We start from the raw sequence: 16,805 nt of genomic DNA, 5'->3' as shown, positions 1-16,805 counted from the left end.
CAGCTCATGTGTTGATGTCGAGGAACACATGGAAGCAAACGCAGTTCAGCACCTCTCGTTCTTTTTGTTGGCTCTTTTCTTCTCCCAGTGAAACCTTCGCATCGGGCAGCTTCGCCTGCAGCCAACTGTCAGGGATGTCATGGAGCCGGACCAAAAATGATATACACACACGTCTTTCTCAACATAAACCCGCCGTGCACAGAAAATCTGCAAAACAGATGTCAAACGGTGTTTCTGCACGGAGGTGGTCCCTTCCAGGGGAACTAGCTATCTGTGGACCCCCTTTGTTTATCTTGCTGTGTGTTGTGTTGTCAGATGCTGTTAGTTTCTATGGCTGGGCCTTTATTTTATGCGTGTTTATGTCTTTTTGCCCCACCACAATGTAAAGGTCACGCTCTGCCCCCGTACTTTAACTGTCATTGCATCATGGGAGAAAAATCCACCAGAGGCTCCTGATATTCTGAGCCCACGTTGGCTGTTTTGTTGCTGTATAATTTACTTGTGTCACTAAAGCAGCTATTCGAAGAAAAGCAATCTTGTGTCACACTTGCAATGAAATCCTTTTTTTGTTGCTTTTTATTTCAACTTTTTAGAATAGTTGTTTAGTAAAGTGGAACCACAAGCTTTATTGTACAGGGGTTTTGTGCAAAATGATCTATTTTTTTCGACAATTGGGTGCATTTCACTTTAAATCAAGAACATTTTGAACTGCATCTTTCATTATTCCATGAAACTGTAACACAAATTGAGGACATTTGTTCCTATCAGTTTAATTTGTTGTGCCCGCAGTTTATCCGAGTCAAACATATATTTAAATGAAATATAATTAAGCCTGACTCAAGTCGAGTTAGATGTTTTAAATCTGTCCTTTTCATAGATGGGACTTTTATTGTTCATCTCTGACTACAGCATGTTTGGGATTCTGCTGTCATTGCATTCCTGTGAGGCCAACAATTATTTTGGCTGAGCTTTGAGCACGTGTGAACTTTATTTTCTTGTCTGCAAACAGCATCCATCACTAACTGAGAATGCGTGGCATGTCCTGAAACACAGAAGCAGACTGAAGCTGAAACCTCGTTTCCTCAGAGATTCCATCCTGGCATCAATGTATGGATTTGTCTCCTGACATTTTTTATGTTTTGGAAATCCCTTTTTTTCAAGGAATAAAAACACAGAGAATGTATTTTGATTTCAGGAATGTTCAAACTATTGCTCTCCCTTTCACTCTGCTTCTTTACTCATGTCTGAAAATCTGGCGGTACATTACCGGCATCTCGGCGAACACGGCTTCGATCTCAGTGGAAATGTTTCCTCTTCATCCCTTCACAGTTGACCAGCTCTCTGTTTCAGTTTGAGTCACTGTTGTTTGCATTTGCTTTGGTTTAAAATCTCAATAAAAGGTTTTGCAGCTTCCACTGCCAACCCAATTTTCCAATCCCAAAGTAAGTCTTTAGTCTTTCCGGTCATGTTTTCATTTTTTGTCCACTCTTGGAACCATTTTTCACTCTTTATGTAGACTACAAAACATGGAAAGATGCAATTTTTCCAAATTTAGTTTTGCATTTATCTCTATTTTAAACCACCTTTTTTCTCCTTCTCTCATTTCTCATTCCAAATGGTTTCTCATCTTATGCTGCCATCTTTCACCCTCTATTCTTCCTTTGTGAACATACAGCACGAGAGCTTAAGCTAACATGCTTGTTGTCAAAACATCCATGATTCTGTGACATCAGGGATGTTTGGATTTGTGCTGCTATACTTTTTCCTCTTTCAGGATCTTAGATAACTGCTCAGAATTTAGGCTTTGTTCTGCAAAACCGTCAGGTTTTCTGAGAAGAGCGGACTGCTGTTGGTTGTTGTGGGAACTTGGCTGTTGCTGCAAAACTCTAGAGAAAAAAGGCTGAAAAGGAAATTTCAAGGCATAGTCCAGCTAATAGACCAGGCAGAAGCTCTAAACATTTGGCATGAGCTCAAGTTTGGTTTTTCAGCTTGTTCATGTTTGTTAGTGTTTGGATAAAAATGCTTTGTCAGTTGAGTGTAAAACTGTCCATCCAATGCAGCCAAGAGGACAAACATGAAGCTTATTTTCCCTAAAAGAAACAATTAATGGACCCGAGTCAAAACAAAGGTCAAATGTCTTTAGTTGCAAAAACAATAAACTGAAAAACAAAAAAATTTAACAAAGTTTTTCACTTCTAATTTAATAATAATAATAACTTGATTTAAAACAACATTTATTTATTTGTAACTTTTCCATAAAATGTAAGGAGTGTTGTTATTCAAGCCTAAATATCTTGTTGAGTAAGTTGATCTTGAAAGCATCTTATTTTATGCAATATATTCATCCCCCATGCACCCGCTCTGCAAAACGGATTCTGTTAGCAGTCCCAAAATCCAACTCCTTACTTGGGTTACTTATCCTTTCAGTCTGCAGCACCACAAAAACCGTTAGACTGGACACTTTTATTTCAAACACAGTTTTTAAAAGGAATCTTAACAATCATTTCAAATAAAAATGTTGCTGCTTTTAGGATTCTAATGATTTGATTCAGTTTAATGATTGTCTGTGTTATTGCCATTTTATCCTGATATTTTTCTGTCTCCTGTAACTCCTTTTTTTTTGTCTTTCTCAAAAAAGTCTTAGCTTTTGCCAGGCCGCAGTTATGAATAAGAATTTTGTCTTCATCTGTCTTGCCTGGATATATTAAAAGACAAACAAAATTCATTTAAAAATGTGTCATTCTACCCTCACTTATAGATGATTCTAGGATAGTTGGATTACTGTAGCATTTAAAACAGTATATATTTTAGGGAAAAATGTATAAGTATTATCAGAGCAATGCACCTAACTGAATTTTGAGTTTATATAGCTAGTTTTAAGATTTTCGTTTCGTCCTAGGTAGGACATCACAATTAATTTAAGAAATTTTACTAAGACAACTTGTGCTAGTTCCATTGAAGATGTTTTTCCCTTATAACAAGGGAAAACATTGTTTTTTTCTTTAATGTATTTTTTAGGACATTTTCTACACACCATCAAGTAGACACATAAAAAGTTGACCATTTTCAATCTCTGCATGACCTAATAGATAAGAAGTAAATTTTGGACATATTGTAAAGGGTATGTAAAAAGAACTGGTTGAACATGGTTTAAGAATGAGGAAAATTGTGTTTTTTAACATGTACTTGTGGCTTTTTTCTCATGATGGAGGACATGTATAAAGAAATTAAGATTAAAATTGCATTTCTGAGTATTTCTTTAAAAAAGTTGTAGGGAATCAAGAGCTGACAAAAAAAAAGTATTAAAAAAAAGCATATTTGTGGTGTAGAAAATACGCTGGGCAGGCCACAAGCCCCTTGCCCTCAGCAATAAAGAGGGGAAGGGACGGGGTTCCTCCACGCCAATGGTTATGCAGTTTTTAGTCAATTTTGACTAAAAACTGCATAAATAAAAGCCCACTGGGAACACTTTTAAAATAACTCAAAGGATGACTGGAGTGGGACTTTAACCCACCCAGATATGATGAAAATAAAATACTTTTACATTCACAACCTTCGTCATTTGTTTTTTTTTTTCGACATGCAGGAACTCTGTGAATTGAAGGACTCTGACATATACAAATAAACATCTGTCCAAATCAAGATTTTTTTGGGGAGGAAAAAAATGACAGAAAAGCAACAGATCTGCTTCAATAAAGGAATCAAGGACGTTTAAATGTTAAGACCTAAAGACAAGTTTAGCTTCATTTGCAGGCCCATATGTGGGCATACATTTGACCTCTTTCTGTGTCCATCAACAACGCTGACCTCCTCCGTGATCTGAGGGAAACCAGACTCCCTTCTGCATCCTTCTTCATGTCTGCTTTGTTTCCACAAACTCTGTGACACATCTGCAGATCTGTGGGAAAACATTTGGTCTTGTTCTCCTCAGTTGATCCTGCACCTCCTCCCACTTTTCTCCCCTTTCGTTTTTACCTCCTCTCATCGCAGTGCGAGGAGCAATTACCAGCTACATTACTAATACAAGCGGCATGCACGTCCTGCAAGCCTGACCCTATAATTGAAGGCTTAATATTTTCCCAAAAGCTTGAGGGGGGAGACTAGTGGTTCTCCTTGTTCAGCCACACTCATCATTCATTTTTCATCCAACTCTCCATCCTGTTTGCCATTACCAACTGTGGTTTGCAGTCCTGCATGACTGTGAGAGCCTGCATCTTTTCAAAAGATACTCCGTCTTCAGGACGTCCACAGTTTTGTCAAGATTCTTCTGTGCTCAAGAATTCTGTTTTTTCAGCTTTACATGGAGCAAAAAGTCTTTGATGAAAGGTCCTCATTCACTTCTGCAAGAATGAGTTACTAAAAGAGAGGAAGTGTCACTTACCTCTGTCAAGAGCATGACGCATGTGGAGCGATCTCCTGGCCTGGACCTTCAGGCCCAAAGCTGGTTCAGATTAAGTCAACTTGCTCTTTAGTCAGCAACAATGACAAGACAGAACTTGTAGACTGAGATGGAGCTGAAATTTGTCATTAAAAATTGTTTCTTTTTCTCCCATCTCGGGCCTTTCTTTGAGAACTCTTAGAGGGCAACCCAACAGGACTGAGTGTTTGAAAACCAAAGAGGCTCCTTGTGAATGTAAACAGCAAAGACAGTTTACAAAAACCATGTTCCTTATTAATTTAGCAGAAGTCTTGCAAATCTGCTTCTCGGAATAAAACAACAAAATCTTTTTTTTTCACGTCTCAGAAAACACGCGATGTCCAAACATCGCATTGTTGGACAGCTGATGTCCAAAAATGCAGATTTTAGCAGAGAAACGGAAAGATTTAACCTCGATTGCTGTCATTTCTGAGAACCTCAAGTTCTCCTTCGAACAAGGATGAAAGATTTAGCCAACAGCCGTTACCAGCTAAGTCAAAAAAACAGAAGAGAAAATGCAGAAAGCAAAACACAGCTCACTGTATGCCGTTCTGACCGACTGTTAGATTCAATTCCCATTTTTGTGTAACTTTTCAAGAAAAATGCTGTTTTGCTTATTTGCCGGCACTCTGTTCTAACAGACCTATGCCCTAGAAAAGAACAGGTTTTTGGGTTCTGCCCTGAAACGGCATGATTCTAAATAAAAGACTACTGCGAATGCTTACAACAGATCAAACGATGATCGAAGTGGGATGGAGTGAAGGTAAATTAAGATGAATGTCAGTTTGAAGACCACAAAGATGTTTGGACACATTGGGTTCGTGGGTAAATTCATACCAAACCTGTCGTCATGACAACTGTTAAAAGGGTCTGGGTTTAGGTGGACTGCCTCTTATGAAATGGGTCTGAAAAACACCAACAAAGTCAGAACTTGCCTGTTTTGGCCTCAATGACCACAGATTCTTCAAAGAAGGAAAGTGGGGCTGATGGAGACGCCTGATCCTGGACAGCAATGACCTCAGCTGAGTTTTGTTTGGAGTAAAGTGAAAAAAGAATGACTGGTTTTAGTGAAGGGAATAGAGAAGTTTTGCACTTTATTTTATGGCATTTCTTTCAGAAAAAGGCACCTGAATCAGTTGCCATCTTATCCACATTTCCTTCTAAAAAGTTCCACTTTTATACCCAAACCCATTTCGCTTCTTTCAGCCCTTTCTACCTTGTGATCAATGCAAATTTCCTTCCATTATTTTCAGCCAACCCTCTCGTCTCTGGCTACCTCACTGCATTTTTTACTGTCCGCCGTCTCCTGTTCGAGGCCGACCACCAGACTCACTCTGGAGCTCTGCTTTCCTCCAGTAGCAAAACCGCAAGCTTGATTACCCAGCATTCCTTGGAGTAGCTGAGAGAGGCCTCGTGCAGCAGAACAGGACGCACTGCATTCGGGACAAACAAACCTCCCGAGCCACAAAACTATTTTATGAGGTCAACTGCTGCAAACTTTGACAGAGAAAACTCCCACCGCGTTCCTCAGGCTGGCAGTTTGCATCACAATTTACAAACGACAACAGTCAGTGCTTAATGCATAGAGATCCATTTAATGTATGAGTCACTGACAAATGTGCTTCAAGCAAGCAAGCAAGCAAAACATTTTCCAAGTCACTGACTTTCACACTAAGCAACAGCCACTTTTCATGAGTTCATGGTGCATTAACGTCTTTGTTTACAGTGGATACAGTTCTATAGGCCCAAACATTGTTAAAAGGCATATTTATGGTACAAATGTTCATTTATACAGATCATTCTCTAGAAGCAGGTCAAACCAACCAAATTACAAATGCAAACCTTTCAAAATTAATGTTTCTTTTTGCTGTAGGAGGAGGCAGGGTAACATCTATTAAGGAAAATGTATGCAAAAGTCGAAATGCTAAACTGATGGTAGGCCAGGAAAGCACCCATTTGTGAAGCACCCTAAAGGACAAAGTCACTCTTCTTACTCTGAAATGATTTATAATTCTGAAGAAGCCAGTTTTTCAAAGGCTTATATCATACAAAATCAACTTTGAGTTTTTAGTGTATTATAATGTTTATTATTCCCAAAAGAAAACAACCCCAAAGCAGAATTTTGATCCGTTCACACATTTCTGAGTATCCCTCTAAAACCCTGCGCTCTCAAAAACAAGTGGCTTCTCACATTGTGACATCACAAAGTGAGGAACCGCCCCTTCCAGGAAGAGTCCACGCTGCAGAGTATGCACAACCATCTTTGCAACAGTTCGGATGTTGTTGCTTTCTTGGGCAAAACGGAGACACGCTGTTGAGGCTGGCTCTAGGTGGATGTCATAAAATGGGCGGCACCCACAAGGAGAGAAGGGCGGAGCCTCAGAGATCGAGTTGTCTTACTTCCGGGTATGGCAATGAGCTGTGAAAATAACTAATATTGCATGAAAAAAAACATCTTTTTTTAGTGTTTAATATAATTTCATCCTTATCTTTTTTGAATAAGTGCCACCAAAATTTTGTTGCAGGGAAACAGTGCCAATAAAAATCTTTGAATCTATATGGATATAGTTTACTCTGAAAAGCTTAAGAAAAACATGATTTAGGCACTTTAAAGACAAAATTTGTCTTTAAAGTAACTTTCATCTATGAGGAAATTAAAATGAAATTACTCAGGAAGTAGACATACTGCTCTGTTGGATCAAAAAAATGTAAAGTTTTGATTTAAAAAATTAAATTAGGTGAAAGGCTCCTCAAATGAGATATTCCATTAAATCTTGTGATGGATTTAAAAATGTCTGCCTTACAGCCTTACTGTTATTTTATGTTTTAAGGGTAATTTATCGGCCTAAAGTTCATAAAAATATCATTTTTAAAAGATAAAAAAAAAACAATGCCACCTGTAATTAGAAAGCAACATCACTCTATACAGTTTATTAACCACCAAATGAACCTGCCCTGTGAAACTTAAAATACATTTTAAAGGAGCACAATCAATTTTGCTAAAGGAACTGAGCTTTCAGTCCACGTTCAGTGGTTCTGAAAAACCTCTTCCTCCAAAGGCTTTAAATCTGTTAAAGGGTAACATTTTAGTAAAATAACGACCTTCTTTTACAACAAATGGACTCATTGTACCCATAACACCATCAGGCTGTGTAAGTAACCAAGTTAAAACACATGAACAGCCTGAACTAAACACATTTGTTTTTCGAGAGAGAAACGAATGATCCATTAGAGCATAAGTAGATCTTGTTTGAGAGCAGGAAGTCTACCAAGCCTGCTATGATGACAGACCATGAAGCACAGATTTGTTCACTTCCATTTGCATAAAGTTGATTTAAAAGGTATGAAAGCCGTGGTAAGGAAAATATAAATAAAGCAAATATAGAAATGGGTGTGAATGAACATAAAGTGTGACACTAATCATCATTTTTGTAATTGAAGGCTACAAGTGAAGAAAATGTTTTAAAGGACTGCCCTCATTTAGATTTTAGTAAAGTATGTCAGCAAAGACTTCAGGGAAATAAATGCTTGTTTTTAAACACTCTTTAAAAATGATAGATAATTTACCCATTTCAAATGTTTGACTCATAATATCATACATGGTTTTATCCTTTTTTGGTGGTAAAAAAAACCCATATTCATGTGTTCTTCACATGTATCCAATTGTGAACTAATATAGAATGACTTATAGATTAATAAATATAAAATAAAGTGGTCAAAACACTTTTTTAAGAGTCTACCAGTCACCAAAAATAACCATCATACTGTATATCCAAAAGGCACCTTAGACAAATATAAATCTCTAGTTCAACAAGTTCAGGATTTTTAGAAAAATGGAAAGAAGAAGCTTTTTTCTACATGAAACACTAAAACAACACAAGAGAGGCTACATGGAACAAACAAGAGTCTTAAAATTGATGAACTATTTTGCCACTGATTGTCAAAAGTGATCCACTTAAAGACTTGAATGTAGAACTTTATATTTAGAAGACGTGACCCTTCCCCTCACCAGCTGAAACCTAACAAACGCGGTCCACCGCTGCAGCTCATCTCAGAGACGGTGCGTTCAAGGACAAAACCTCCAGTGGGAAATACTCTCATTGTCATGCAGACACAAGTTCCAGATTTACACCTCACAGTCTCAAAAGTAGGAGGCCAAAAAAATAACCGAAAGTAAAAAAAACAAAAACAAAAAACAGACTGCATTAACAAAAGAAAACAAAAAAAGCAAGGTCCATCAAGCTCCACCCTCCTTTTGCAACCCCCCCGGTACAGATGTGGGGGAAGCAGCCCTCCCCTTTCATTAGCATCTTCATCAACTCATCACAAAAACGATCTTTGATGATGCATCATCGTTAAACTCTTCAAGTTTCCCTCCACCACCAATTCAACCCTTTTCATAGCTTCTTCCCTCCCAGGCTCGACGTGCTTGCACCCCCTGCAGGCGACGGGTTGGAATTGCGCTGTACTCCTAGCCAGATAAGGTTGGGGAGGAGATGGTGCCTCTGGTTTAACCGAGGGGGATAAAATTTGACAGTTACTCAGGATTGAAAGACGGGTACGCATACTGGGCCTCAGATCAGACACTGCTGGCCGGGTGGCAGCGGTAGGTGCAGTTGGACATCGGGTCTGCGGCACCTTCGACATTCTGGGAACACCCGCCTTCACAGCAAGCCTCTGAGGGGAAGGGGAAAAAAGAAATGTATTAGCCTCACATCATCTATTTGGTGGTACAGAAACACGGCGACTGCTACCTGCACCCTCCTCTGCCATCAATAAGTGTGGTGGGTATTCACCAGGCAGGGAAGGGTTGGGCGCTTCGCCGCCAGTGCTCAGCTGGAGACGTCTCATATGGCGAATCACCGCAGTGGCATTGAACGCTTGCTGCAAAGAAACTGGTGTTATATAAGTCCTTCACATGACTTAACATATATAAAAGGGATGTGAAAATTTGACATAAATACATCTATATTTTACTGTGTAATTATATTTATTTGGTATACTTTTTATGAAAATTTTGTGATTTTAGTTATTATAATCTGTAAATTTGCCTATGGATGGGTTTCGGCCTGTTGGCGAGCATGTATAACCAATAAATAACAAAATAAATAAATGTCTGGACATGAACTTTAATAAAAAATTAGGCCCAGATGAGAAACTTTAGATTTTTTGAAGTGCCAAGCGTTGACATTTGGGGAACTTTTTTTAAAATAAAAAAGGTGTAGAAATCCGGTTAGGAGCAGACAGACAACATTTGACCTGATCTAAATAAATCTACAATATCAGCGCGTTGGTCATTCAGAAAGGAGTGGACTAACCTTCCACTTGCTTTTTGCAAAATTTTTCTTGATCTGAGCACTGACAGATTCATGAATGTTCTTATCCAGGGCAGTATCTCCAGCAATCCTGACACAAAAAGGGAGAGATTGTGTGTGAGCATGTGTAATAAAAAAATAAAAAACATTTCATGTTTATGCTTATGCATATGAGACAGGAAGAAACAACCCTGATCCAGTGGTTTGATCTACATTCCTCAAACAAAAGTGGAATGTTGCATCATCAGTTGGGCCTTACCAGGGGTGCAGCAGAGCCTGGTCACAGGTGTAGCGCGTGTTTGAGTCTTTCTCCATGAGATGCACTATGAAGTCTTTAGCTGTAAAAAACAAAAATAAACTAAAACTATTTACAAACAACTGGATGAAAATCACATAAATTCCTCAAAAATGATTATGAAAGAAAACAAAACTTCCAAACAAAAAAGAATGCTGGCTGCTCTTCCAGCATAGAGGGAAATGTGGATTTTTCTCAGTTGAAAGGTGCAATAATGAGAGCAACAAGTTAGCTTCAGCATCTTTTCAGTAAACAAATGTACCCCACCTGAATCCGAGATATCGTCCCAATATGGAGAATCAAACTCGTATTCTGCTTTCAGGATCTGCTCGAACAGTTTGGCATCATTTTCATCGTAGAAAGGAGGATATCCACATAAGCTGAAAGAAAGAAACTGCTGAATGTATCTCTAAAATAGCAAAAAGCAAGACAGAAACTAAATGAAATGACAATCACTTTAATGTGGACGCCTAAAAAGTCAGTTTACAATCAAGTGAATATTAAAATCTAAAATCACAACTGTGTTACAATATTCAGTCCTAACAGTTCTTAAAAAGGGATTTATTGATTAAAATACCTCTAAAAAGGGGAAAAGTAGACTTACAGAATATATGATATGACACCAATGGACCAGCAGTCCACTGCTTTACTGTACGGTTTCTGAGCCAAAACCTCAGGAGCTTAAAAATAAACAAGAAAACATTTATTTTAGAAAATAATTGGAAACTCCACATCTTGTATGCTTGAGAACTACGTTATGGCCAGTTTATGCTTCACAGCGATCGGCCATTGCATCGATCATATCCACAAACGCGCGGTTCTAGTTCATCCAAATCTAGGCTGGTTTTGCGTGCAACTGTCCGCGATCCCTGCGCTGAACTTCCGAGTGGTGTTTATGCTTTTCCAGCGACACAATTGTTTTTACAGCGTTTATTTTTAAGATGAAGGACATCTTGCTCATATATTGGTTGCGTCTGCAAGTGCACAGGCACGTGAAAAGCAGAGGAGGAAGCGGTGTGTTCGTCCACTAAACAGAAGAAGGCCAAACAAATAAAAATTAGGAATTACATTTAAAAAATGGGGTGAATTGCAATCTTTAGTCCTGCAAGATATGAGATATAAGATATGTGTTTCCAGGAACATGCTCTATTTTCTATGTAGTTGTCGGCTCTCTAACTTCCTCTAGGAAGTTTTCCTCATTAGTGTTAAAAAGACATTTTTCGTGTACTCAAATCACTTGAAATGACGTGATTTGCACACGACTGCACTACGGGCGGAAAATTCCCGTCTTGGATGAAGCCATGAGTGGGTGTCACATTTCCCAGCAATCCGATTACATTACAAATGTCCTCGAAGTATAAACTGGCCCTTCTTCTGATCAAACAGGACAGAGATTTTCTTCTTCAAGGCAGGAAATGAATACTGTACCGACATATCCAGGCGTTCCACAGGCTGTGGACATCACACTGCCTGAACCTTCGATTTTAGACAGACCAAAGTCACTGATCATGATTTTGGAGTCTTCATCCATGCTGTAATAAAGCAGGTTTTCTGGCTGTGAAATAAACAAACAAACAAATAGGAGGAGAGAGTCAGCTTAGCCTCCCTTAAACACATCTCCTTCAACAGTACAAGCACACTGACTGCTGGTACTAAAAGGATTATGAAGCTGGGATTATAGACGGGATAAAAGGAAACTTTTGTTTACCCTCAACGGCTAAAATAAAAAGGAAAATAAATAAACTTTATTTATAAGTTAGAAACAGGATAAATAAATATGTAATTTAAAAAAATACTTAAATTAATGTGAATTTTAATATAAAAAAATTAATAAAAATATTTACCATTTCAACTTTAAAGAATCAAAAGAAGAAAAGTAAAAAAGTAAAAAAATTCACAGTGTGTTTTGGAATAAGCGCGGTGAAAGCTTTCTCTGACCTTGAGGTCCCGGTGCACGATGCCCATGTCATGGAGGTATTTGACAGCATCCAGAATCTGCTGAATCAGCTTACTAGCATCCTTCTCTGTGTAGAAGCCCTTCTCAATGATCCGGTCAAAGAGTTCCCCTCCAGACACTCTGCATGAAGAGATTCCCCCAGTGAAACTTTACAAAGTAACAACATCATAACAAAAGCGGTGTTTGTGATCTACAACTAAAAACAGGGAAATGTCAGGAAAGACGTTAAGGAAGTCAGAAAGTACAAAACGCCTATGAGGAAATTCAAAAAAGGAAACATTTGAATACCTGAACAAAGTTAGGGAACGGTTACAACAGACGCAATGACCTACCTGTTTTATTTTGTTTGTTTTTTACAAACACATTTTACAAATGTAGCAAAGGAAGTACCCCATTAAAAGAAATTCTGACTTGTTTAGTTGAAAAAAGTGTAGGAAAACCAGATAAAAGATTTTTTTTTACTGTGTCTTCTTCATTTTAGCCACTAGATGGAGCCTGGAGCTCTGCAAAGACTGCAGCCAGAGGCATTATTGCATTGTTTGTTAAATGTTGCAGAGAAAAGGGTACAAATGAAAAGTTTAGGTATAAATCCACATTTCATTATAAAAATGTCAACAATAAAGATCCTTTAGAGTTCCACTGTTCTATTGTTGTTTATTCTTACTAAATAGAGAAGTGAACAGGCAATTTTTGCACTGTGTGGTGTTTGTCTATGACCTGATGTGCTGCTGAGTCAGTGGGGTGACAAAGCAGCACAGACAGCAGGATGTTCTGCGATGACAGCTTCCCCCACCTTGACTTCTTATTTAATTTAGTTTTCCACAAACTCAAAGCTCTGCAAAGAAGCAGTGACTCTGGCTTTAGTTTTAAATGTACGTAGACCTATCCACGATGGGTTCTTTTGAATCAGCAAAGAGACATAAGTGACACCAAAGAGTCCACACCCAGTCCCACTCTAGCTGCAGAGCTAAAAACAATCCTCTAAAGAAAATATGATGGTCAGTTTCATTTTTGATGCTCTCAAAAAAAAAAAGTTCTATTGATCTAATGTAAAAGTGTTCCTAGAGGTCTTTTTAATTACAATTATGTCATTTTTTTTGCCAAAATCCTACTCCTGCAGCGTTTTCTGGGGCATCGTTTCTGCAGAGCGGCAGGAGTTCAGCAGAAATTCGCCTCTAAATTGTGGGCAGGAACGTTGATGTTTATCAACCCCGCCACCACTTTTTCCTAACTGTTGTGGCTCGTCCAGCATATTTTCTTTGTCATAACTCAGCTCTTTTTCAAACTGCATATTTTTTTTGTTTGCTCCTGCTCACAACGGTTTAAATAAACGAATACTCAGATATACAATTTTAAGCTCAATTTTCTTTATATTTGTTAAAAATTGCCACTGATATCAGCTGAAGAAGAATACAGACCTTAATCTGATATCTGCAGACATAACATTGAAGAGAACTAAACACTGTTTAAACGGCTGTTAATCAGCAGAAGAAGGAATACCAACCTTGGTCATTCGACAGATTATGGACCCTTTTTTATTTTATTTCACAGCATTACCTTATTATAATTTTAATTATATATATATATATATATATATATATATATATATATATATATATATAGACACACTAATAAAAAAAAATGCTTAATCAATTATTGAAAATGGTTAAATTGATTGATTTTTAACGATATTACTTCACTTGCTCCAAAAATTGATTGATTGTTCCAAATGTAACATAACTTTGCACATATTTTAACTGTTGAAACTTGAGCAGTTATTGCTATGATGGTTTTTGAAACAGTGTTATGTCTATTTTACCGATATAGCATTAATTTTGTAATCATATAAACGACTTTTATAAGTAACATAATCTCCATATTTTGGATAAATGATCTGCATTTGCCATGTTAATTTCTAAAATAGTTATTTTTTACATAATAATTTAAGTAATTCATCTTTGTCATGTGCTTTATTGATACTTCAAGATTCTTAATTCTGTCTGATTAAAATTATGAACCGGATAATAATAAATCATGTAATAAAATGGTTACAGTAAAACTGGGGTGGGATTATTTACATTAATTTATTTAATATTTAATATTTATTAATATGTCTAATTATCCTAAGTTTGATTCGTCATTGTTTGAATGTATAACTGATGATTGTACTGTTGTATATTATTCCTATTTGATTGCTTGAAATAAACCATTTCAAATAAAATAAAAATAAAATCAAATATGAGTGGGTCTTTAAAGGCACACAGCCATTATGCACTTTTTGCACATTTTTTACGTCTGAAATTTCGGTATTTCGTGCTACATGCGTGATTCATAAGGGTTTCCTGCGTTCGTCATTCGTCGATGTGCGCAGATGTCAGTTGAGGGTTTCGGCCGACGGCTCTTTACGTGAATTCGATTTTGAACTGTTCAAACATCTTGGTCGGTTGAGAATTACGCAGTTTCTGCATAGTTTATGCGCAATTATTAATTATTAATCGTACACAATTGTGCATGATTTTTGCAAGATGCATGTGCAAATTTGTGTCTTTCCATGACCGTTGCACAGATGTCTGACAGACTTTTCACGCATGTACCACCGAGGTATATCTTGTATATTGTGTATACGGCCCACATGTCACGTTAAAACTATGTAATTAACGCATGAATCACCAATGGGTTGCATATAAACAGCCCACGTTGATTTACGTGTTCTTTGCGTGGTTTATTCATACTTCTCCCGTGGTTTTAACATGATTTCATGATACATCTGGGAAAATGTCACGTAAAGACCACAACCTTTCTCCCCTTTTCCACGTATATTCACACATGACCAGTTTTCATCCGTGCAAAACGTGCAGAATGTATATAGCTGCTGTGTCACACGGCCTTCAGAAAATAAACTGATGTAAAGCTGGATCTCGTCTGCTTTCTCCCAGAAGTGGAGACAACAGCGGTCAGTTTGCAGGAAAGCAGTGAAAACCCTGGACAGCCAAGAAACAGCTGGAAGTCTCATCCCTGCAGATGACTTGGAATTATCATTAATTCAAACGTGCATGTCATGTTTGAGTGTGGGAAGAGCCTGGACTGCCAGGAAAACAAACCAAACAAGCCTAGTAAGGACTGAACCAACATTATTTGTCCTAATGACTGGGCTGAATGGACTCTTTTCTCAAGATGATATCTATCAAGTCTGTTTCATGTATGCATAAGATTCTGCAGAATGTGGAGCTTCACCGTGCAACGAAGTCATCCTTTGAAAACAGCAAAGTAACTAAAAAGCATTTTAAGTACCGTATTTTCCGGACTATAAGTCGCACCGGAGTATAAGTCGCACCAGCCCAAAAATGCATTATAAAGTAGAAAAAAACACAGATAAGTCGCACTGGACTATAAGTCGCATTTTAACTTTCACAACCTTATATGACACAATCATTGCAGACTGTTTATCTAATAATTTCACAGTAATTTTTTCTCAAACTTATTTATTTATGCCTTTCATGAAGCATCATTGGCCAACTAATACTCTGTTTTCATCCTGTATTTGTAGAAACAGTTTTCACTTTTATTGCATTTCTGAATCTATGAAATCATTGGAAAATAGAATATTATATTGTTAGCCTTCAAGATATTACTGTAAAAAAAGGTTTGCTGATTCTCTGAGTCACTTAACATACTCTTAACACTTAACATACCTCATACATCAAATTGACCCAGGAACATCATCTCTGTTCCTCACAAATGAACATAACAGGAGGGTTAACAATGTATTTATTTCAATTTATTTCTAATATAAGTCGCTGCGGAGTATAAGTCGCACCCCTTGCCAAACTATGAAAAAAAGTGCGACTTATAGTCCGGAAAATACGGTAATTAAAACTCTGTGGTTAATATTTTGAAGCTGCCTTCATTGCAGGAATTTATTAAAAGAAGAGGTGCAAAATTTATAAGGTGGCAACAATTTTTGAAACATTTAGTCCAAACTGTAGATTAAAATTTTCTTTAAAAAATACACATCTTCCTCTTCGTCTGCAGCCGTTCTCTTTTTCTGCTCAGCCGTGATGAACAGATAAATATTTGATTCTATGAGGCGTCTCACAGTCAACAGTGCTCCCGATACTGATCGGTCCTTCCTGTTGTACCTCACTGTGACATTTTAGCAGCTGAGGTGGGCGGGATGCCGACAGGCTGCTGGTATGAAGGCATACGCCCCACTGCTGCTCACCGGTAGCCTTCGTACAGTTTGCCACTGCGTGTTACAGAGCGCGCTTCAGGCGTGTGGTGTGACAAAAAAAACAAGTAGAAGATGGCACATGCAGGCGTCCTGCACACAAACACAAAATCCCACACATGTGTGAACACTCACAGTTGCATGATGAGGTAGAGGTGGGATTTACTCTCAAATATGTCCTCCAGAGAAACGATGTTGGGGTGTTTAATCCTGTGGGAAGACGAAAAAAAACACAAAAAAAGAGGTTTAGTCATTTGTTATGTGAAGTTCTTTGAAAATTAAGAGAACTTGTTCATATGCAGGCTAATATTTTCCATTTCAAGCCATTAAATTAAGCTTCAGAGCAGGAGCAGAAGTCACGGATGTTGACATCTCAGGGACATGAGGTAAATGTTGTTGTTCGTGGTTCAAGTCTGTTGTTGATTTAATTTGATTTATTAAACAGAAAGAAGATTTTTTTTTGAAAACAGTCGGGTTTGACTCAGTTTAAAAACTGTTTTTCAGCTGGTTCCTGCTCTGAAGTACATAAAACTCAGACATACAACACGTATAGTATGACAAGATAGAGAAAAATAAACAAATAAGTAAAAAAA

General features: G+C 37.7%; 1 protein-coding gene across 8 annotated transcripts in view; it reads right to left on the bottom strand.

Annotated features, from left to right (window-relative positions):
- Window positions 1-5,992: 5,992 nt before the first annotated feature.
- The window catches only part of LOC101170017 (calcium/calmodulin-dependent protein kinase type 1), a 38,234-nt gene continuing 27,421 nt past the window's right edge, over window positions 5,993-16,805 (bottom strand). For 7 of the 8 annotated variants that reach the window (XM_011475537.2, XM_020703536.2, XM_020703535.2 and 4 more), the window contains 9 exons: window positions 16,348-16,422; window positions 11,966-12,104; window positions 11,456-11,582; window positions 10,632-10,707; window positions 10,295-10,407; window positions 9,992-10,070; window positions 9,736-9,823; window positions 9,172-9,301; window positions 5,993-9,094 (listed from right to left, as the gene is read on the bottom strand). In XM_011475537.2, the coding sequence (XP_011473839.1) occupies window positions 8,997-9,094; window positions 9,172-9,301; window positions 9,736-9,823; window positions 9,992-10,070; window positions 10,295-10,407; window positions 10,632-10,707; window positions 11,456-11,582; window positions 11,966-12,104; window positions 16,348-16,422 (925 nt within the window). In that variant the 3' untranslated portion in view covers window positions 5,993-8,996. The remainder of the gene's footprint in view (window positions 9,095-9,171; window positions 9,302-9,735; window positions 9,824-9,991; window positions 10,071-10,294; window positions 10,408-10,631; window positions 10,708-11,455; window positions 11,583-11,965; window positions 12,105-16,347; window positions 16,423-16,805) is intronic. The other variant, XM_020703534.1, reaches the window with a different exon arrangement.

This window comes from Oryzias latipes, chromosome 5 (assembly GCF_002234675.1).
Source record: "Oryzias latipes chromosome 5, ASM223467v1".
NCBI classification, from domain to species: domain Eukaryota; kingdom Metazoa; phylum Chordata; class Actinopteri; order Beloniformes; family Adrianichthyidae; genus Oryzias; species Oryzias latipes.
Note: the sequence above shows the minus strand (reverse complement) of the source record. Positions and strands in the feature narration are given on the sequence as shown.